The 22,046-nt window shown below is 41.7% G+C and overlaps 2 protein-coding genes across 4 annotated transcripts in view; one reads left to right on the top strand and one right to left on the bottom strand.

The window, feature by feature from the left end:
• ANO4 (anoctamin 4) overlaps positions 1-17,042 on the top strand; it is a 183,989-nt gene extending 166,947 nt beyond the window's left edge. Inside the window, exons 24-27 of the mRNA XM_084811771.1 lie at positions 1,765-1,912; positions 13,174-13,281; positions 15,106-15,211; positions 16,851-17,042. Of these exons, the coding sequence (XP_084667897.1) occupies positions 1,765-1,912; positions 13,174-13,281; positions 15,106-15,211; positions 16,851-17,042 (554 nt within the window). The remainder of the gene's footprint in view (positions 1-1,764; positions 1,913-13,173; positions 13,282-15,105; positions 15,212-16,850) is intronic.
• Positions 17,043-19,803: 2,761 nt separating this feature from the next.
• The window catches only part of LOC146339761 (sodium-coupled monocarboxylate transporter 1-like), a 45,874-nt gene continuing 43,631 nt past the window's right edge, over positions 19,804-22,046 (bottom strand). For 2 of the 3 annotated variants that reach the window (XM_084810150.1, XM_084810153.1), the window contains exons 13-15: positions 21,659-21,762; positions 20,804-20,889; positions 19,805-20,199 (exon numbers count right to left, since the gene is read on the bottom strand). In XM_084810150.1, coding sequence (XP_084666276.1) covers positions 20,149-20,199; positions 20,804-20,889; positions 21,659-21,762 — 241 coding nt within the window. In that variant the 3' untranslated portion in view covers positions 19,805-20,148. Of the gene's footprint in view, positions 20,200-20,803; positions 20,890-21,658; positions 21,763-22,046 lie in introns of all 3 variants that reach the window. The other variant, XM_084810152.1, reaches the window with a different exon arrangement.

Here is a 22,046-nt window from a genome sequence, read left to right as displayed (position 1 = left end):
ACTTCCACAACTGGTGGAAAGCTGAAGTTTGTAGTCCAAGATGCTCTGGTTGCTAAGAAATGTCAGTCCACAGGATATTTTCAATTAGGTAAAACCTATTTGAATACTTAGGTAATATTTTTAAATATGCAAAACCTGGGTCATTAAGTCTTCCTCTTAACAGCAGCCACCACTGCAACATAACCTATTTGCACTGGACACTAGGAATGTGCTCATCTGCACAAGGCCAGCAGCACACATTTAGGGCTCAATCCTGTGCTAGGAGTTGTAGGACTTTTTCTGTATAAGCATGCATAGGATTGTGCCCTCAGTCATCGGAAGCCCCCGAACTTGGAGGCATCCAATCATCCAGTGCAGGGCAGGAGGAGTGGCAGAGGAGATCTTTGCCTCTGTGTCCTCCTGCTCTGCAGATTTTGGAGATGTTTTGGAGGGGGAGGGAAGGAGGCTGGAAGAGGGTCAGGATGAGTTGTATCTTGGTGACTCCAGTCTCCTCCCCTTCCCTCCCACCTGTTTTCTGCCCTCAGAGGGCAGCCAGTGCAGTTCTTTCTGACCTCGGAAGGGGGAGTCTGAACAATCCTATGGTCCCTGGGACACTTGCCCAGGAACCATAGGATCGTTCTAAATGTTTTTCAAAGCAGCTTAAATCAGTCGCTATTTCTTTTTCTTGAAGTGGTACAACTCAAAGTGTTTAAAACTGTGGGAGAAAAAATCAGTATTTCCATTCCGCTCATCTTTGAATAGGGCCACGGTGGCTTAGTGGTTAAGACACTGAACTGCAGACCGGAAGGTCGGCAGGTCAGCAGTTCGAGACCCGAGTGCTGCGTGACCGAGTGAGCTCCCATCTTCAGTCCCAGCTCCTGCCAACCTGGCAGTTAGAAAGCAAGAAATTGCAAGTAGATAAATAGGTACCGCCTCGGCGGGAAAGGTAACAGCGTTCCGTGCACCTCGGTGGTCAGTCACGCCGGCCACATGACCACGGAAGCGTCTTCGGACAGCGCTGGCTCTTCGGCTTAGGAACGGGGATGAGCACCACACCCTAGAGTCGGACACGACTGGTTGGGGACACCTTTACCTTTCACCTTTTACATCTTTGAATATAAAAGGAATGGTAGAATGAATAACCAATCTGAAAATGACTACCTACCTACCATTTTCTAAGCTTATTTAAGCCTAGCATCACTTGTGAAAATGCCCATATATAGTACCTTAGCAGTCTTGGTTGGCTCTTCTTTCCTTTTTTGTTATACATGTGAATTAACCTCACATCATAGAGGGGATTTGTTGCTTTGGGACGCCCCTCCCTTAGAGTAATAAGACTCAACCTGTATGTTGTGTGTGGTAGTTGAATGTTTTGTTGCCTTATCACTTGGCGGAGGAAGGGCGGAGCTTCCTGTTAAACAATGGGAAGAGGAGCCTACTCTTTTGCCACACAGCAGCAGGAAGCACGATAGATCATCACTGCAGACTAATGGTAGAAAAGCATAACGTGCTAACAGTGTAATCCTATACATGTCTCTGTAGAAGGAAGTCTCACTGAGTTCAATGGGGCTTACTCCAGGAAAGTATGCATAGAAAGACCTGGGAATAAGTCCCATGGAGCTCAGTGGGGCTTATGTCTGAATAGGGATGTATAGAATTGCACTGTGTTAACAAACACATGTTGACTGAAGTAGTAAATACTAATCACTTTCAACAGTATTTGCATTTGAACTCTTCTTGTGTTGGTGCCTCTGGAATTCACATAGCATTTTCTTCATTGCACAGGAATCTGGTATGGAATTTTGGAAGGCATCGGAATTCTTTCTGTGATCACAAATGCATTTGTTATCGCTGTAACTTCAGATTTCATCCCTCGGCTTGTTTATGCCTATAAATATGGACCGTGTGCAGGTCAAGGGGAGGCTGGACAAAAGTAAGTTTTCTTTTTGGAAATAAGCTACTTCATCATCCAGGTCTCCACAGCAAATTTTAGTCATAGTGCCTTGCAACAGCATCTCTAAGGGTTCACACTCCTTTTTGGCTTCTAGGTACATAAGAATCAGATAAGACAGATACCTTTTTCCTAATGTAACAATAGGAAAGAGCTTTTACACAGTTATATACAAATGGTTTTAGTCCTGCAAATTATTTTAAAAAATCATACTGCAGTGTTTCCTACTTCCAATTCCAGTTTTCTACATGCTTAGTGATATTGCAAAATGATCCTGCAACTTGGGGGTGAAAAGTGGTGGAAAGAAGAAGCCAAACAATAATAGGAGACCAAATTCCTAGAACACCACAGGCATTGCTATTAAATATTGTGTAGGAAAGCAATAAAGACAGACAATAAGGTATCATTAGACAGCTTCTTATCAAGGACAAGCATGCTGATTGCCAAAAACTGTGGAGGAAAAATAAACAGTAGGCGCAAGAAAATACGTTACGTGATGACCATGTTTAATTATCTGCAGTTTTCAAAGCACTGGGCAGGGCATGAGTATGCAATGAATGCTTTTATAGTTACATTGGAGAAAAATTTTACATTTTGGAATTGTTAATACCATAACGAAAATATTTGGACAAAAAACGTTCTCAATGGACACAGCAGCTTTAATGTTGCTTAATGTTTAAATAAAGCTTTGTGGCTCTTAATTGGCTTATTTATGTCTTACAATTCACCGAAAAATCACAATGAAATAAAATCACAATAGCGTAAAATCACAAAAATAAAATAATAAAATATATTTATGTATTCTATAATAGGTTCACATAAACTATATATGTCTTTTCTGTTTTTATGGTTTTTCTATAAACTGTAATTAAAAAATGTATTTTTGGCCTGAAGTTATCCCAGCACTGAGTGTAGATTAAAGTTGCGGCAGAGCATGAGCTGAGCAATCTCTGTGTCTGAACTGTGGGAATCAGAAGCATTGAAGGAATACCCATCCTTATTTATTAATTTAAAGTATTTTTATCCTGTTCCACAGCCAAGTGTCTCCTGGAGCAGGTTACATGCAATCCATAAAACAAGACAGTGGCCTGATTTGCACCTAATGCTAGGAAAGGAAAGGTTCCTCCTGTGCAAGCACCAGGTCATTACTGACCCCTAGAGGGATGCTGCTTACGCTGGCGTTTTCATGGCAGACTATAGCGGGGTGGTTTGCCATTGCCTTCCCCAGTCATGACTACCTTTCCCCCAGCAAGCTGGGTACTCATTTTACCGACCTCGGAAGGATGGAGGGCTGAGTCGACCTGAGCTGGCTACCCGAGACCCGGCTTCTGCTGGGATCGAACTCAGGTCATGGGGAGAGTTTTGGTTGCAATACTGCTGCCTACCACTCTGCGCCACATGAGGCTCAACCTAATGCTAACCCCTGGTTTATTTAACCCAGGGTTTGTCACCATACCCACAGTTTGTCCAGCAAATGATCAAATAAACCATGGTTTTGTTTCTCAATCCTGGGGTTATTTGTTTCCTTTCTCCTTCGCCCATTCCCTGTCTACATCCCAAATGTCATTGCAGTGCTGTAGTACTAGCATCCCCTTCATGGATCACTGCCTTGCTGTGGCGAAGGGGCTTGTGTAACTCAGTGAAGCCATAAGCTATGCCATGCAGGGCCACCCAAGATGGACAGGTCATGGCAGAGAGTTCTGACAAAATGTGGTCCGCTGGAGAGGGAAATGGCAACCCACTCCAGTATTCTTGCCAAGAAAACCCCATGGAATGTATCACAAGGCTAAAAGAGATGACGCCGGAAGATGACCCCTCAGGTCAGAAGGTGTCCAATATACTACTGGGGAAGAGCAGAGGGAATTTCCAAGTAGCGCCAGAAAGAGTGAAGCGGCTGGGCCAAAGCCGAAAGGACACTCAGCTGTGGATGTGTCTGGTGGTGAAAAGAAAATCCGATGCTGTAAAGAACAATATTGTTTAGGAACCTGGAAAGTAAGATCAATGAATCAAGGTAAGCTGGAGGTGGTCAAACATGAGATGGCAAGATTGAACATCGACATCTTGGGAATCAGCGAACTAAAATGGACAAGCATGGGTGAATTTAATTCAGGTGACCATCATATCTACTACTGTGGGCAAGAATCCCTTAGAAGAAATGGAGTAGCACTCATAGTCAACAAAAGGGTGGGAAAAGCAGTACTGGGGTACAATCTGAAAAACGATAGAATGATCGCAGTACGAATCCAAGGCAAACCATTCAACATCACAGGAATTCAAGTCTATGCCCCAACCACTGAGGCTGAAGAAGCTGAGGTTGATCGGTTCTATGAAGACCTACAACACTTTCTAGAACTAACACCAAAAAAAGATGTCCTTTTCATCATAGGGGATTGGAATGCCAAAGAAGGAAGTCAAGAAATCACCGGGATAACAGGCAAGCATGGCCTTGGTGTACAAAATGAAGCAGGACAAAGGCTAATAGAGTTTTGCCAAGAGAACACGCTGATCATAGCAAACACTCTTTTCCAACAGCACAAGAGGCGACTCTACACATGGACATCACCACATGGTCAATATCGAAATCAGATTGATTATGTCCTTTGCAGCCAAAGATGGAGAAGCTCCATACAGTCACTAAAAACAAGACCTGGAGCTGACTGTGGCTCAGATCATGAGCTGCTTCTTGCAAAATTTCGGCTTAAATTGAAGAACGTAGGGAAAACCACTAAACCATTCAGGTATGACCTAAAGCATATCCCTTATGAATATACAGTGGAGGTGAGGAATAGATTTCAGGGATTAGACCTGATAGACAGAGTGCCTGAGGAACTATGGACGGAGGTCCGTAACATTGTTCAGAAGGAAGCAACTCAATCCATCCCAAAGAAAATGAAATGCAAGAAAGCCAAGTGGCTGTCTGATGAGGCTTTACAAGTAGCTGAGGAAAGAAGGGAAGCGAAAAGCAAGGGAGAAAGGGGAAGATATATCCAACTGAATGCAGAGTTCCAGAGAATAGCAAGGAGAGACAAGAAGGCCTTCTTAAATGAACAATGCAAAGAAATCGAGGAAAATAATAGAATGGGAAATACTAGAGATCTTTTCAAGAAAATCGGAGATATCAAGGGAATATTTTGTGCAAAGAAGGGCATGATAAAGGACGAAGGCAGGGACCTAACAGAAGCAGATGAGATTAAGAAGAGGTGGAAAGAATACACAGAAGAACTATACAGAAAAGATCTGAATGTTCCTGATAGCCATGATAGTGCGGTCACTGCACTTGAGCCAGACATCCTAGAGAGTGAAGTCAAGTGGGCCCTAGGAAGCATTACTAACAACAAAGCTAGCGGAGATGACAGTATTCCAGGTGAGCTATTTAAAATCCTAAAAGATGATGCTCTTAAAGTGCTGCACTCAATATGCCAACAAATTTGGAACACTCAACAGTGGCCACAAGACTGGAAAAGGTCAGTTTTAGGGATGGGGGAGAATTTCTCCCCGAAACTTCGGGGGGCCGAGTGCCAACGCATTTGGCCCCCCGAAATCGGTGGTGAAATTCTCCGCCCCCCCCCCCCCGGGATGGGACTTACCTTTCACGAATGTCCCTCCCGGCGGCAGTTTGTCGGGTCTTCGTCAGGGGCGGCAGCCGGTCTTTCAACCGGCTGCCACCGCCGCCATTACCAGGAAAGTAAAAAAACAACAACAACCCCGTGATAGGCTACGTAACGATTAACGTAGCCTATCAAGGCTAGATCTCCAAAGTCAGCCGTGATAGGCTACGTTAATCACGTAGCCGTGATAGGCTACGTTAATCGTCACGTAGCCTATCACGGGTGGCTTCGGGAAAAAAAAGCGCGTACGAAAATGGCGTAAAACGCTTATTTGCGTTGCCCTTATTTTCGCCGTAGTCTACGTAAATCTTTACGTAGACTACAGGGACCAAATAAGGAATGCAAATGGCGGCGCTCTATGGGGGCCACCATTTGCCTACATGTTTTTTTTTTCTTCAAACTCACCCGTGATAGGCTACGTGATGATTTACGTAGCCTATCACGGCTGACTTTGGAGATCTAGCCATGATAGGCTATGTTAATCGTTATGTAGCCTATCATGGGGGTGTTTTGTTTTGTTTTTTTCACGTAAGGGACTTTCGTCCATCCCTAGATTACATTCCAATTCCAAAGAAGGGCAATGCCAAAGAGTGTTCAAACTACCGTACAATTGCACTCATTTCACATGCCAGCAAGGTTATGCTCAAAATCCTACAAGCTAGGCTTCAGCAGTATGCGAACCGAGAACTACCGGAAGTACAAGCTGGGTTCCGAAGAGGCAGAGGAACTAGAGATCAAATCGCCAACATTCGCTGGATCATGGAGAAAGCAAGGGAATTCCAGAAAAATGTCTATTTCTGCTTCATTGACTACACTAAAGCCTTTGATTGTGTGGATCACAACAAACTGTGGCAAATTTGTAAAGAGATGGGAGTACCAGACCACGTTACCTGTCTCCTGAGAAACCTGTACGAGGGTCAAGAAGCAACAGTAAGAACCAGACATGGAACAGTCGATTGGTTCAAAATTGGGAAAGGAGTATGACAAGGCTGCATATTGTCGCCCTGCTTATTTAACTTATATGCAGAGTACATAATGAGAAACACCGGGTTGGATGAATCACAGGTTGGAATTAAGATTGCCGGGAGAATTATCAACAACCTCAGATACGCAGACGATACCACCCTAATGGCAGAAAGCAAAGAGGACCTAAAGAGCCTCTTGTTGAGGGTGAAAGAGGAGAGTGCAAAAGCTGCTTTGAACCTCAACATTAAACAAACTAAGATCATGGCATCTGGCCCCATCAGTTCCTGGCATATAGAAGGGGAAGAAATGGAAACAGTGACAGATTTTATTTTCTGGGGCTCCAAGATCACCGCAGACGGTGACTGTAGCCATGAAATTAAAAGACGCTTGCTCCTTGGGAGGAAAGCTATGGCAAACCTAGACAGCATAGTAAGAAGCAGAGACATCACCTTGCCGACAAAAGTCCGTATAATCAAAGCTACGGTTTTCCCAGTAGTAATGTATGGCTGTGAGAGCTGGACTATAAGGAAGGCTGAGCGCCGAAGAATTGATGCTTTCGAACTGTGGTGCTGGAAAAGACTCTGACGAGTCCCCTGGACTGCAAGGAGGTCAAATCAGTCAATCCTAAAGGAAATCAACCCTGACTGCTCATTGAAAGGACAGGTACTGAAGCTGAAGCTCAAATATTTTGGCCACCTAATGCGAAAAGTCACTGGAAAAGACCCTGATGCTGGGAAAGATTGAAGGCAAAAGGAGACGGGGACGGCAGAGGATGAGATGGCATCACCGATGCAATGAATATGAACTTGAGCACGCTTCGGGAGAGAGCAGAGGACAGGAAGGCCTGGCGTGCTATGGTCCATGGGGTCATGAAGAGTCGGACACGACTTAACGACTGAACAATAACAACATGAATGCTGTAGACATCATATACCTCGACTTCAGCAAAGCTTTCGACAAAGTGCCCCATGATATCCTGATGAGCAAACTAGCTCAAAGTGGGCTAGATGAAACAACAATTAGGTGGATCCACAGTTGGCTACAGAATCGGACTCAAAGAGTGCTTATCAATGGGACCTTCTCAAACTGGGGAGAGGTAATGGGTGGGCTACCGCAGGGCTCAGTCCTGGGCCCAGTGCTCTTCAACATTTTTATGAATGACTTGGAGGAGGAGGTGCAGGGAATGCTGATCAAATTTGCAGATGACACAAAATTGGGTGGGATAGCTAATACTTTGGAAGACAGAAACAAAATTCAAAGTGATCTGGATAGACTGGAGCGCTGGGCAGAAAACAACAGAATGACATTTAACAGAGATAAATGCCAAGTTCTGCACCTAGGAAAAAGAAACCAAATGCACAGTTACAAGATGGGGGATACGTGGCTCAACAACACTACAAGCGAGAAAGATCCTGGAATTGTTGTCAATCCCAAGCTGAATATGAGCCAACAATGTGATGTGGCTGCAAAAAAGGCAACTGCTATTTTGGGCTGCATTAATAGAAGCATAGCTTCCAAATCCTGGGAAGTACTAGTTCCCCTCTACTCACTGGTTAGGCCTCATCTGGAGTACTGTGTCCAGTTCTGGGCACAACATTTTAAGAAGGCTGCAGGCAAACTGGAGAGGGTTCAGAGGAGGGCAACAAAGATGATCAGGGGACTGGAAACAAAGCCTTATGAAGAGAGACTGAAAGAACTGGGCATGTTTAGCCTTGAGAAGAGAAGACTGAGGGGAGATATGATAGCGAGCTTCAAGTACTTGAAAGGTTGTCACAGAGAGGAAGGCCAGGATCTCTTCTTGATCATCCCAGAGTGCAGGACATGGAATAATGGGCTCAAGTTACAGGAAGCCAGATTCCGGCTGAACATCAGGAAAAACTTCCTGTCTGTTAGCGCAATATGACAATGCCACCAATTACGTAGGGAGGTGGTGGGCTCTCCCACACTGGAGGCATTCAAGACGAGGCTGGACAGCCATCTGTCAGGGATGCTCACATGTGGCTCCTGTGATTTTAGCCAGTCCATGCTGAGTTTTAGCCATGATACTGCAGGCCAAGTGTGATTTACACATATCAGTACAAATGTGGTACTGATTTGATTTATATTTGCATTTTAAAGGTTTTCCCTTGGTTTTATAGGCATTATGTGCCTTACATCAAACATAAGAATGTAATTGTGCTCCCAATGGGTGCATTAACACTTTTACCCAGTGAGGGACTTCCAGTCGGAGCCAATGTCACCCTTGCAGCATCCTGTGGGATATACGCGGGACGCTATCTCAAACAGCTTTTTAAAAGATTGAAAAACCTTTTTATCTCTCCCCTGGAATTAAAAGGGGAGGTGGGAGCAGCTCTGGATGAAGTTTTGGAAGAACAGCTCTCTCGGCATGGTAGCAGGGGGGCTGTACTCCGGGGCTAGTCTGCCAGAGCTTAATCATTGCTCAAAGCTGTTTGAACCTCCTAATTAATTAGGAGAAACTAGGGTTGACTTGCTCCATTGTAGTTTTTGGATTAAGAAACGCCAACAACATCTGAGGAATGGATTAAGAAATATCAATAATATTTGAGGACCTGCAAGATTTCTTTGAAGAGAAGGATGACTACACTAATGCAAAAAAAAGGATCTCCGCCCACCCACCCCCACACCTCCCTTGGCAAAGGCTTCGAGAAGTGGAGATACAGAGAGGAGTTACTTGCTTTGATAAAAAACGTTGTCCTTGCAATTTGCGGAACAGGCTAAGAGGCTGGATACCATCCAAAATTCCATCACTGCCCTGCAAGGGGCTGTGGATTTAATTAACACTTCTTGGCAAAAAATAGAGGCAAAGGTTAACGAGTTGCAGGATTGGCTGGCAGGGAATGAAACTACATCACAAGCTTTTTTCAACAATTTTTCTGTCAGAATTTCTCAACTGGAGGCGTTAGCATGCAGGGCAAATGTACGTATTATTGGTATTAAATATTTACCTACTGATGTAAATCTGTCTACTTTTGTAGATAAGTTCCTGCATGAGATACTCCCTGTGCCATCTGATTATTCATTTGATATTGAACAGGTATTCCGTGTGTCAAATGCCAAAGGGACTGGTTATATGATTATAGTCGAATTTGCAAGTATCTCCACAAAAAATTATATCCTGCATTTGGCAAGAGAGGCCGGAGACCTTTTTTTGGAAACAAGATAAAGTTATGCTATTTCTGGATTACATCAAAGAAATTGTTGATAAAAGAAGGCAATTTACCAAGGCAAAAAATATGGCAAAAGAAATGAACTTACAATACCACTTAAAATATCCTGCTACAATTTGCATTTTTTCTGAAGGTCAGATGAAGTTTTTAAATCATGAAATGGCGGAGGCATGGCTAAATGGAAAATCACGTGAGATTTCTGTTCCAGCACCATGAACTGGAATCTACAAACATGTTTTATAGAAAACATAAATAGAAATAAAAATAGAAAACATAAATAGAATAAAAAGTATTAAAAAAAACCACTTTTACCCAGTGAGCTAAGCAATGTTTCACAAAAGGTGTTTTTCATCAAGCACTTAGATGTATCATATTTTCCCTTTCTGGTGCATAGGAAAGTTTTTTGCTCATGTTGGCAGGGTTTTTGTTTTGTTTTTCCCATAGTTTGGATGTCATTGCAGTTTTATCACAATGGTAGAAAATGAGCAGTTGAAGTTGCAGATTGTGACTGACAGTCGTGCTAACTCATTAGCTCGTCAAGGATTTGGCACTTCAGAACATGCTAGAAGGGAAACAAATGTTCGTTTCCATAACGAGTTCTGTAAAAAAAAAAATCAATGGATACAAATTTGGGTCTGATTCTGAGCAGTTGGGCTGCTGCCCATTCTTGCTAACATTATGTATTGCTACAAAGCATTCAAAAATTGCCTTTTTGCTTTCTTGGTGGTTGTTTTTTTCTTCCTGCCAACATCAGGAAAGAAGTTTGAAATTGCACAGTGTGAGGTTTTTCTGTCTATTTTATTAGCGCTGGATGCTCTTTAAGGTGGGAGTAGGCAGTTCTTCAGTAAGAGTGAGCTGATTATATACCTAAGGACCAAGATGGGCCACAGCATAATTTACTGTGTTGTTTATTTGCTTGTCACTGAGGTGTATATGAGAACTGGAAGAACTATATAATGAAATAAAAGTTTCTGAGCCTTAGTGGAGATTTTATTCACTAGAGTCTGCAGAGTTGCATCTTACTTGCAGAACGGTTGTGAGCATTAGTATCATTGATATTTATTCATAAGTGATGGTCATTCTTGACTAGAATTTTGACTTTGTTATTTTCATTTCTGAAGTTTGCTAACAGATGGACGTGTAACCAAACTCAATCTGCCATGCATGCAGCAAAGGTCTTTATACGAGAAAATGATGCATGGTGCCACAGAAAACTATTTTGAGGGGTGGATGCAGGCTGTGGACTACCCACTCCTGCTTTACCCTTTTTTGGGCGGGGGGGGGCAACGGTGTGTGTGTGCAGAGGCCACTCCTGGAGTCCTGGAAGATGCTTGGAGCTCCTTCCTGGAAGATCCTTGGACACCCAGCCAGCCACTCTCCTTCCCTTTTGAAGACTTCCCTTCTTAGGTGGGAGACTTTCCAGGACTCAGCAACCTCCCAACTGAAAAGGAAGAGCTTGGAAACTGTGGATCAAATCGCTTTCAGCTGGCTGATTTGCACTTTCAAAGGTATCCCTCAGGTGAGGGTCTGCCCAGAGCTCATCAGCTGGCCGGATCCACACTTCCAAAAGAGTCCCTTCGAAATTGGGAGGGATGCCTTTTCTGCAGGGCTCTGCAGCTTGGATGAAATTAATCAACAGGATCCAGCTCATGGGCTCTAGGTTCCTTATTCCTGCTTTAAAATAATAAAAAAGTAAGTTGGAGGTGTGTATCATTTTTATTCTTTTCAGATTGTGGAAATTTTTCATATCTTCATATTGGCTTGAGGGGAGATCAGACAAATCTTTTGTTGAACTGGGCATGGGGGAGAAATTTTGCTAGCAACTTCACTGCCTCTTTATGAATCATTGTATGACACCTGCAGTGCCAGAGGTGGTATTCTCATGTACACCAGTTGCTGGAATATGGGTGGGAGGGTGCTCTTGTACTCATGTCCTGCTTGTGGTTTCCTGGTCATCAGCTGGTTGGCCACTGTGTGAATAGAATGCTGGACTGGATGGTCCCTTGGTATGATCCAGCATGGCTCTTCTTAATGTTCTTATTTGGGAGGGCTCATAAGGGGACAAAAAAGTTCATGTGCACCTTTCAACATTTTCAGGCAGCCTCATTGTCTCCTGACAGGTGCTTCTCAGTATCGGTTCCCCTCACAATAAAATTAGCCTCTCCTCAGAATAATTGTGAAGCAGTGGTGGTAATCCCATCAGAAAGTACAATACCCAGAAAGTGCTTCTTTGCAGCTCCAGTGAACTGCTGCATTTGCTTCATTAAAAAAAAAAAATTACATTACTTTTCATAGTTTCATTGAGAGTCTGATATGAATTCATTCTCCAGAATATGATCTATTTTAAAATTATTGTAATAAATAGGGGGAACTAAATGTTCAGTTGTGAACATTTTCAGTGCAAAAGGGGGCTTTTCCGGGAGTAAAAACAAAATGTCCCCCACACCTACACACAATGCTTAACTGTTTCACATTGGTGTTAGCAGCTCCAATTGGCTGCTGCATTGGGGCAGTTTTGAATTGGTCTTCTCTTCTTAGAAATGAAGTTTGAATATTTGGTGGGATCATTGAGGACAAATGAAGCTAATTTCAAGTAAAGGCAATTCAGTTATTCTGCTATAACTTCATTTGCCTTCAGTGATATCACATAATCAAATTTCATTGGCAATATGACAACTTCATGGTTTCCAGGATCATCAGATGACTGATTTGGGGGGTAGGGGATAGCACCAGTGTAACTGACATGAAAGAATTAAGCACTGGGTGTGTTCAGACTAACCATTCCAGTCAGCCCGATTTGTTATAATAGCTTAACAATATATTGTACTGTTCAGGAAGAATACATTGGTATAAATAAGGGATTGGATCCAAACTTAATCATACTTAGAGTAGTACCACTGAAATCAATGAGACTTAAGTTAGTCATGACTAACTTTAGTACCATTGATTTCAATTGGTTTAACTCTTAAGTCTAACTAAGTCAGGACCCAGTCCAATGTGTCTCTCATTAGAAGTATGAAAACAAATATAATTTTCCACAGCTCTTCAGTTCAGTTCAGTTCAGTCTTGAATGACTGTGTAGCTACCTTGTATCTCCATACACCTAGGTGTGTCCTCCAAATATATAGTTTTGCATAGATTTCTTTTAAAATAATGATATAACTACAATTTGCAGAAGAAGACTTTAAATGTTTTTCACCGGAGATTATAAAAAGAAAACTGAAATAACTACTTCTGAAAACATTAGCATCTTTGAGTGCTTTCAGATAACTCAACAAAAAAGTTTCAGCAATGGATGTTCTGAGAATGTGAACTTTGCTTGGGGAGAATTATTTTCTTAGCTCTTCCTAGAGTGCTAAGTATTAGTTGACAATCCAGGTAATCTGGACATGGATTATTATCAGTTTTTCTCAAGGCATCTCAAACATGCCTATGGTAAAAAAGCTGAGTGTTCTGACTGGAGAAATTTTTTGTTTCCTAGGTGTATGGTTGGCTACGTTAATGCAAGTTTATCAGTGTTTCTAGTGGCTAACTTCGAACACCGTTCAAATGGAAGTGAGTTCTCTGGCTCACCATTAAAATACTGCAGGTAAAGAAATATATGTGAAAATACTACCATGTTAATCATAACCCGTGTGCTTTGAACATCTGAAAGTCCTAAACCAATAATAATGATAATAATTGCTGCTGCTGCTGTTATTCCTGAGCTACCAGAAAGTTAGCATTTAGTTGTGTTTCTGTGGTGCAGGGCCTTTTGCACCACTGTATTTACTCGTATGGTGGTTTTAAATCTTCAAGGCAGGGAAGAAGCCAGAATTGTAACCACTTTAATTCTGTGCTGTGAAAATACAACACAGCACTAATAACTGCCTGTCCCACCCCTGCCAACATTCTGACTTTAAGGCCAGAAGACAATGAGCAATCCTATCTGGATCGATGGTTGCCTCCAATCCCGGGGGCGACCGCCTATCCAGTGCACGGTGGGAGGAGTGGTGAGGAGCAAATGTCCTCTGTGTTCCCGCTGCCCTGCTTTTGTGGCTAGACAGCTGATTTCAGCTGTCTAACCATGGAACCTCAGAGTATGGAAAGGGGTGGCCGGACAACACATAGGAAGTGTCGTACCGGCACTTCCAACCGCCCCGCCCCCAGGAATGCCCCATTTCCCCTGCTCTGTGCTGCTCTTCCGAGTGCAAAGCCGATCCGTGCTGCCTATGAGGCAGCGCAGGAAGGGGTGGTGGTCGGTTCTCCGGGAACCAACCAATCCTATGGCCGTCTAGCCACTGACTAGCGACCATAAGATTGCGCCCTTAGGATATGAGTTAGATTAGAATTAGAAAGATTGGGCAGTGGGGTAGAGAAGGGTTGAGGTAGGGAGCATAATGAGTAAAGCAAAAGGTTGCCACTCATGATTATATGCAATGATTATGATTATATGCAAACTGGAAAGATTCTAAGTTATCATGTTATTACTTGTTTGATCTAAGTGGTTGTCAAGAAGTTCAGTAGATCTTAGATATTTGGGATGTTTGTGCTCCTCCATCTCCTTAACTACCAGTGCTAAATCAGTACTTTACCCAACTTAGTGTCTTCCAGATTTGTTGGACCAATGGCCATGCTGGCTGGGGATGATGAGAGTTGTAGTCTGGAAGAACCATACCTATATGCTAGTGCAGGATCTCAGATCTGCATGAGCACAGATCTGAGAATCCCACAAGCTGCTTTAGCATATTGGGAGAGAGGAAGTGTGCGTGTAAGAATACACACACACACACACGTCAATGCACCCATGTGAACCAGTCTGCTAGCGATAGGAGAATGTGCATTAATTATACCTTGTTTAGCACTATGCCTACTCATTTGAAAAACTACTCATTATCAAAGTACAAATAGTTGCCAAAAGTGAGGAAGGACATGGTTTCCACAGATACCCCACCTAGCAGATTAATGGTGGTTCCAGATACACTGCTACACTCAGAACAGAACACTGTGGCAAGCACCTCTGCCTCCAAACCCCATTGTCCATCTACTCTCCTTCTATATGTACTGTGATATAGAACCAGAGTACTGTGCTCCAAAGAAGTCAGGAGGGGAGGGAGGGAGGACTAACAACTGTACCTCTAGAGGTAGGAGATGGAGCAGAGTTTTTCTTCACCACTGCCTCATGCAGGCTATCAGAATCAAGAGTATGTTAGAAATTCCCTTATTTGTATCATTTATCCACAGGGGATGCTAATTCTCACAGGAAGCATTCCCAAATTCTGGGATTATCTAGGCACATCAGGGATGTCTCATGACCCAGCCAGCTCCTTTAATTTTCAGTTTCTAATGGACAGATATGGTGTAGTTTAGGTGTTCTTTTCCTGTCCTGCTGTAATCGAGATGGACAAGGCTGATTTCCTGTTTGTTTTGTTAGGTACAGAGATTATCGTGACCCTCCTCATTCTCCAGTGCCCTATGGCTACACTCTACAATTCTGGCATGTCTTAGCTGCACGGTTGGCTTTTATTATTGTTTTTGAGGTATGGTTGGCTTTTATTATTGTTTTTGAGATATGTTTTAGGACTGAAACAGAGTTATGCAGAACTCCAAACTTTATGAAATTTCAAAACTTTTATGCTGGGTTTGCATCAAATTTGATTTCATAGTATCAGGACAAAAGAAGGATCTCCTGGTTCAATCTGTGCAACAATCACAGGATAGCATGGGATGATCAATAATAATTTTAGGAGTAAATCCCAATTCCAGATTTTGAATTTCTGATGTAACCTGTAATCCTGAACAGTGAATTGTAAATATCCTACCTTTGGTAACAGAGAAAAAGGAAGGAAAATATGGTAACTACCTTCTTTCTGTTTTGTAGCATTCTTGATGTTTGACTAGGAATTACATGCTAATGTAGAAAATTGTTTAAATGTTTGCAGTTCATTGGCCTAGTTTGCATGCAATGATAACCCAATATTTTTTTTTAAATTCTGAGTTATCGTAACAAGGCAGCGTGGTTTGTTTTGGGGTTCTTTTTGTTGGCTTGTTGGAGGAAAGACAAGCCAGAGTTCCTGGTTGGCATGTTGTTGTTGTTGTTCAGTCGTTCAGTCGTGTCCGACTCTTCGTGACCCCATGGACCATAGCACGCCAGGCCTTCCTGTCCTGCGCTCTCTCCCGGAGCGTGCTCAAGTTCATATTCATTGCATCCGTGATGCTATCTAGCCATCTCATCATGGAAGGTCCGTGGTTTGTTTAGCAGCAGGAGCATGCTGCCTTGTTAGGGATAACTCAGTATTTTTAAAAAATCAGGGTTACGGTTTCATGTAATCAGGCCATTGTATAATTCTATGTAAAAGGATTGTTAGTAATTACTACCTTCTTGTGCTCCAGTTCGTGTTGCATTTAATTAAATATTGTATTTTCGGAGCCTTTGTTTGTGGAATTCTTCATTCCTTGGCTACTTTCTGAAAGAGCTGTGTGGCCTTACTACTTAGCATGGTTTTGACAGCCAAGATTAAGTTAATGTGATGTGAAGGAGGAAAAGTAGGAATTTTAAGTTTGTAATTCTAAGAGATTTTATATATTAATCTTTCTAAAATTATCTTGTTACAATGTTTAGGTATATTTTACTAGCCGGAAGCCTTCAGGATCAGATAGCAAAAATACAGCTAATCAAACTTAATATTCCTAGATCATCCCAAACTGTTAATTGCAATATTCTATGACAGAATAAGTAAAGGAATCATTCAGCTAAAATTAAGTATATTTAAATCCAGATTACAGTGATAAAGATCAATGGAACTTAAAAGTGATTAAATTCAGCTGGATTGTGGCCAAATTCCCTTAACATATATTTACATATGATTTCTTTAGTGAAATGAATGGACACTGATTAGCAAGACTGCCCAGTAATTACAGATCCATTGGAAAGTTTTACTTGGCCATCATAGATATGAATGTCATAAGAAGTAGAGAAAGTTGTCCTTGATCTCTCAGAGGTGTGTAGATGTTTTAAACCTGCTCAGCAGAGATGCTTGAAAATTAAATTATGAAACAGAACAAAATCAGAATGTGTGCACTGAGACACAACTGCAGACTGTATTTTTATTATTTAAGTGTTCACTTTCTTGTTGAGGTTTGATGCTTATTTCACCCATTTTAAAAACTTTTTTCCAGCACCTCGTGTTTTGCATAAAACACTTGATTTCCTATTTAATCCCAGACCTTCCCAAAGATTTGAGGGATCGTATGAGAAGAGAAAAATATCTGATCCAGGAAATGATGTATGAAGCAGAACTGGAGTGCCTCCAGAAGGAACGGAAGGAGAGAAAGAAAAATGGAAAATCTTATCACAATGAGTGGCCATAACTAAACTGGGTAAGCCTCTCTAAAGGATATCAGTTCTATAGTGTAAACCAAATTGCCCAAATAATTTGGGGAACTCCGTAATATTTCAAATAATCAAGAGTTTAGATTATTATTTTGTGATGGTGCTGGACAAGGCTGCTTGAACAAAATTGAAGTCAGTAGTCTGCATATTTCTCCACATTCAACATATTTGCAACATCAAAAGATTATAGGCATGATCTATCTTGGCATGGCTACAACCAACCACACAGGCCTCAGCAGTGTACTGTAGCCCACAGAAGTCAGTATTGTCCTCTTTACATTGGTGTGCACTCTCATATGCCTGGCCATTTCTGGTTGTAAGAACCATATTTAGCCCTTCCTATATTCCAGGTGCAAACTACTCAAACTCTACTTGCACCCAGGTGAGAGAGATGGATAAACAGACAGGTGGTTTGGATGGGCTTCCTGTCCTTCCTGTGGGTGGGGCAGAGGGAAACAGAAACTTCTATGGCACTGTGAATTGAGCTGGACAGCACCATATCCAATTGAATCTGACTCATGAAACTTGAGCATTAAGGAGAGGGAGGGTGAGCCAGTCATGCAATTTGCATCATATCTAATTGGGACCAGGTCATGAAGAATAGGCTACCGCCTATCCAAAGCAGGGCAGGAGAAGCATGGGGGGGATCATTCCCTCTGCGCTCCTCCTGCCCTGCTTTTTCGGCTAGACAGCCGATTGTGGCTGTCTAGCTGCAGGAGCACCGAGTGGGGGAGGAGGATGCTGTATGACACATAGGATGTGTCGTACAGGCAGCTCCGCTCTCCCTGCCCCGGAACGCCCGCAGACACACCCCTTTCCAGCCGCTCTGCTCTCTTCTTGCAAGGAAGGAGGATAGGGCTGTTCCGCGCTGCCTTGGAGGCAGCGCAGAAGTGGGGGGAGGTCGGTTCTCCGGGAACCGACCTCAGAGGCTCCAAAGTCGGTTCCCGGAAAACACCATATCCTATGGCCATCTAGCTGCTGTCTAGGGGCCATAGGATTGCTCCTTTAATAAATTAAAATACATATAATTAAACTGCAGTCCTCCTGTGACAAAAATTGCCCAATTAAACATGTTGTGCTTGGGATGTATAAACATAAATCTATATTCTAGCAATCTAGGTTAATAAGTGAATACATGTGCTCTTTTCCTGACTGGATACTATGTTTTGTTGTTGGTTATATCTTCAGGTAGCAGACCTACATTCTGTTTGCTTATTCCAGTTCCACAAGAGCACTACCTTCAAGAGAATGACAAAAGATGCAACCTCAGTGCATGCCACAATTTGACAGAGCAAACAAGGAAGAGTATTTCAAGGAGTTTACTACTGTGAAATCATTTTGCAGTCTGCATCTGATTGATAATCCCAGACCATTCTAGACAAAAAAGCATGTAACTCCAGTTTTTAAAATTGAGAAACTTGCATACCATGGACTATTTTTCATCCTGTTTGCTACCTATTTGCATTCTGTTCCATGTCACTTTTTCAACTGTTCAAATAGTAAATATACATAAAAATTCTGGGTACTTTAGCAATGCCTATTATAATAGCATCTCTCACCAATGTACATTAGACACACTGTTTACATATCTGGATTTTTTGTTTTTGGGGAAGATGTTATATATCATACATATGTATAATATATATAGATATACATACATATATATATATATATATATATAGTATATAGATTGTTTATTTGTAAATAGCAAAAAATTAAAACTATGGTGAAGAATGTCAAATTTTCACACTTTAAAAATATCATCAACATAAAGCAATGTCTAGCACTTCTATAATGTGATACAATAAAATTTAAAATAAATTAAGGACAACATTTTTGCTTTTGTGTCGTAATAAGTTATTTTATAAACAAATATGAAATGATATCGGGAATTTACTATGACATTGATTTTTTTAAAAACTGATCACCTGACTTAGGACCAGGTTATCTTAGGGACCACTTGCTTCCAATATAGGCCTGCTTGGGAATTAAGATCAATGTCAGAGACCTTGCTCTCTGTGGCTTCCGAAGATATCCGGTGAGTGAGCATGAGATACTGACCTTTTTTGTGGTGATGCTATAAATCTGTAATTTTCTCCCAATCTGAATTTGTCAGGCTTCCTCTTTGTGTCTCTTTTACCAAAAACTGAAGATGCTTTTATCTCAATGACCTGGTTCATGCAACATGACAACCCACGGTGTGTTGTCACCTTTGCTTGTTTCAGGGGCCCAGTTTGCATGTAATGAGAAGCCACCATGGGTGAATTTTCAGTTCACCTCTCTACACAAACTTCTGTTTTCACATATGGGGGAAAAGATGCAGTATGGTGATTCCAAGTAGAAAGAGCTGGACTGGAAAGGGTTAAGCAGCCCCCCACCCCACAATTCCTCCAATCAAATTTGCAACCTTTCACAACTGCTTTTCATTTAAAAAAAACCCTGATATATCGGTCTGCCATAAAATGCCTAGTTTTGCCTTCAGTAACTGGAATTTCTTCTCTTTTATGCATTATGAATTAATTTTTTTCATATCTTATTTTCAAAAGGATATGAAGAATAGCCATTTGCACAGACCAACAGGACAGATTAGGTTTGTCAATTACACTTTGGATTATGCTATATTAGATTCTACAATGGCCACTGTAGTACCTTGGTATTTACAAAACTTTGAACATGTATCATTTGTAAAGCATTCACGGAATGTCTTTTATACAGAAATGCCAAACAAACAAGGTTCTTCAATAAACTGGGGAGTTAATGTTAATTAACAGTCAATTTTTATTGGATTGTTGCTTTACCATAGGCTTTAGTTTACAAAAAACTGAGACAGAAGATAACTTTCTCAAATCTGCTTGTATTCTGGTTTCCAAACTGCCTACTGTATCAAAATTAATCTATTAAGAAGAACCACAGACTTCCCATTTTTAAATTCAGTTAATAAAAATCAAACATAGCTATACTTTGTACACCACTGTATTCAATACTGTTCATTTAGACTTTTTTTTCTAGATATGCTCTTCTATGTCATCCTCTGAAGTAGAGTACCTTCTACAGCAGTGAATACAGTTCACTGCTCCACCAGCCTTATTCAAGATCCACCTGCTGCGTTGGATGAACCATTTCATACAGCATTGCCTGTAATCATAATAGTCACAATTTCATATGGATAAGAAAAATTAAGCATCAAATGCTTATTCATTGTATTCTCTTTATCAAGGTCACAGTCCCATGCAAAGTTGAGTCCACTGAAATCAGTGTCCTTAAGTGTAAAAGCTGTGTTGGAGTGTGGCCAAAATGTATAATCTTGCTCCAATCCACTAATGCAATCTGCATGTGGAAACAAGTTGAATTACTTTCTAGATTAGGTCTTGCACATGCAAAAGAGTGTTGTGGTGCAAACAGAAACATCTCTGCACCCAGCACTTGTGGCTGCACATGTGGTTCTTGTTGGATCCTGCCAACCCATTCACTGCCATCATCTATTTAGTGCAGGGAAGACAGGTGAGGATTAAGGGGTGATAATTTAACAGGGAGATCCTTGGATGGAACAACTACTACACCCGAGGATCTCTGGACACAGAAATCAATATATTTTATTAGTTTATGCACACTTGCACAGAATGAGAGTTTAAGTCCAGAATTTATAGAAAGTGTCTAGAAACACACACAGGATATTTATGAGTGGCCACAATTTTCCTAAGAGAAGACACATGAGAAGGACTTATAAAACTATACTTACACACTTAGATTTCAAATACACAAAGTTGTCCATAAAATCCTCTTTGCCAAAGAGAAGTCTGCGGTCCACCTCTTGCTTTAATCCTCCTAGAAGACAGTTTGATTAACAGTATGATCTCACACAATGCAATTTATTAAGACTAATATCTCCAGTTCCATTCTCACTCCCCTTTGGAGAGGCATTCTCCTGCTGACCGCTCAGGACTAAAACCCAAAGATGAGATTCAAAGATTGCTCTGTAACTTCTCATTGATCTTATGCCATGTGAGGTGAACAGGATCTTTCCTGCTTGCCAGATGTATACCTGTTTCCCAGATGTAAAATCTGCTAAACTCTAGTCTGAATGTTGCTAGGCCTAACATGCTAGAACTTTCTGCACAACAGAAACTACACTTTTTGTGGAAAACTAGCCAATATAGTCCAAAACCCCCAACAACAGTCTAAATCCCAATAGTCCAAATTCCCTATAATAAGAGATGGTACTTTTTTCTTTTTTTAATGAGTGGCTTCTCTGTCAGGACTCCACTGAACTGGCTGAGTGCACCCTTTGATGGGGATAAGCATGCTCATCTGGGTGCTGCTACTTAATGCTTGTGATTAGCTACACCTGAATCAGGACCAGGCATTACTACAGAACATGACTGCTACTATTTGTGTACAGATCACTCAGTATGGGTACAACTGCGCACTGAAGACCTACATTTAAAGGGGGAAATTACAGGAATACTTAAGAAGCAGCCTTTTGAACACCAGAGACTCTTTTATGCTACATTACATATAAACCATACAACAATACCCATTTGGATGAACTCTAGATATAAAGTGCTACACTTAAGTCAAAACTAGAAAAAGTTACCTGTTACTATACTTATAACCGATCCCACAATAAATGTGATCAAGGTTCCTAATGGGCTGAAGTACAGATATGACAGTGAGTACCAATAGTCTTGAATGGGTGATCTGGAAGAAAAAATGTTATTTCCTTTAAAAATTATGCTCTAATGATATCCACAAATCACACTGGAATTTAAAATGATTGAGGCTGCAATCCTGTGGTCCCTGGGAAGGCTTCCCTTCTTCCACTGGCCCCAACCTCTAGCCTCACTTTTTCTGCCTTCCCCCAGCCTGTTCTTTTGCACTTCTTCTCTCCCTCCAGCACCCAGCCCTGCTCTGTCTGTCTCCCCATAAGCCCCTTCCCAGGTGAGAGCTCTGATGATGGCAGAGGAGCCAGTAGTGCCGCACAG

This window comes from Heloderma suspectum, chromosome 7 (assembly GCF_057233095.1).
Source record: "Heloderma suspectum isolate Gila_16-S chromosome 7, 16-S_ref, whole genome shotgun sequence".
NCBI classification, from domain to species: Eukaryota; Metazoa; Chordata; class Lepidosauria; order Squamata; family Helodermatidae; genus Heloderma; species Heloderma suspectum.
This window is presented reverse-complemented; position numbering and strand designations above follow the sequence as displayed.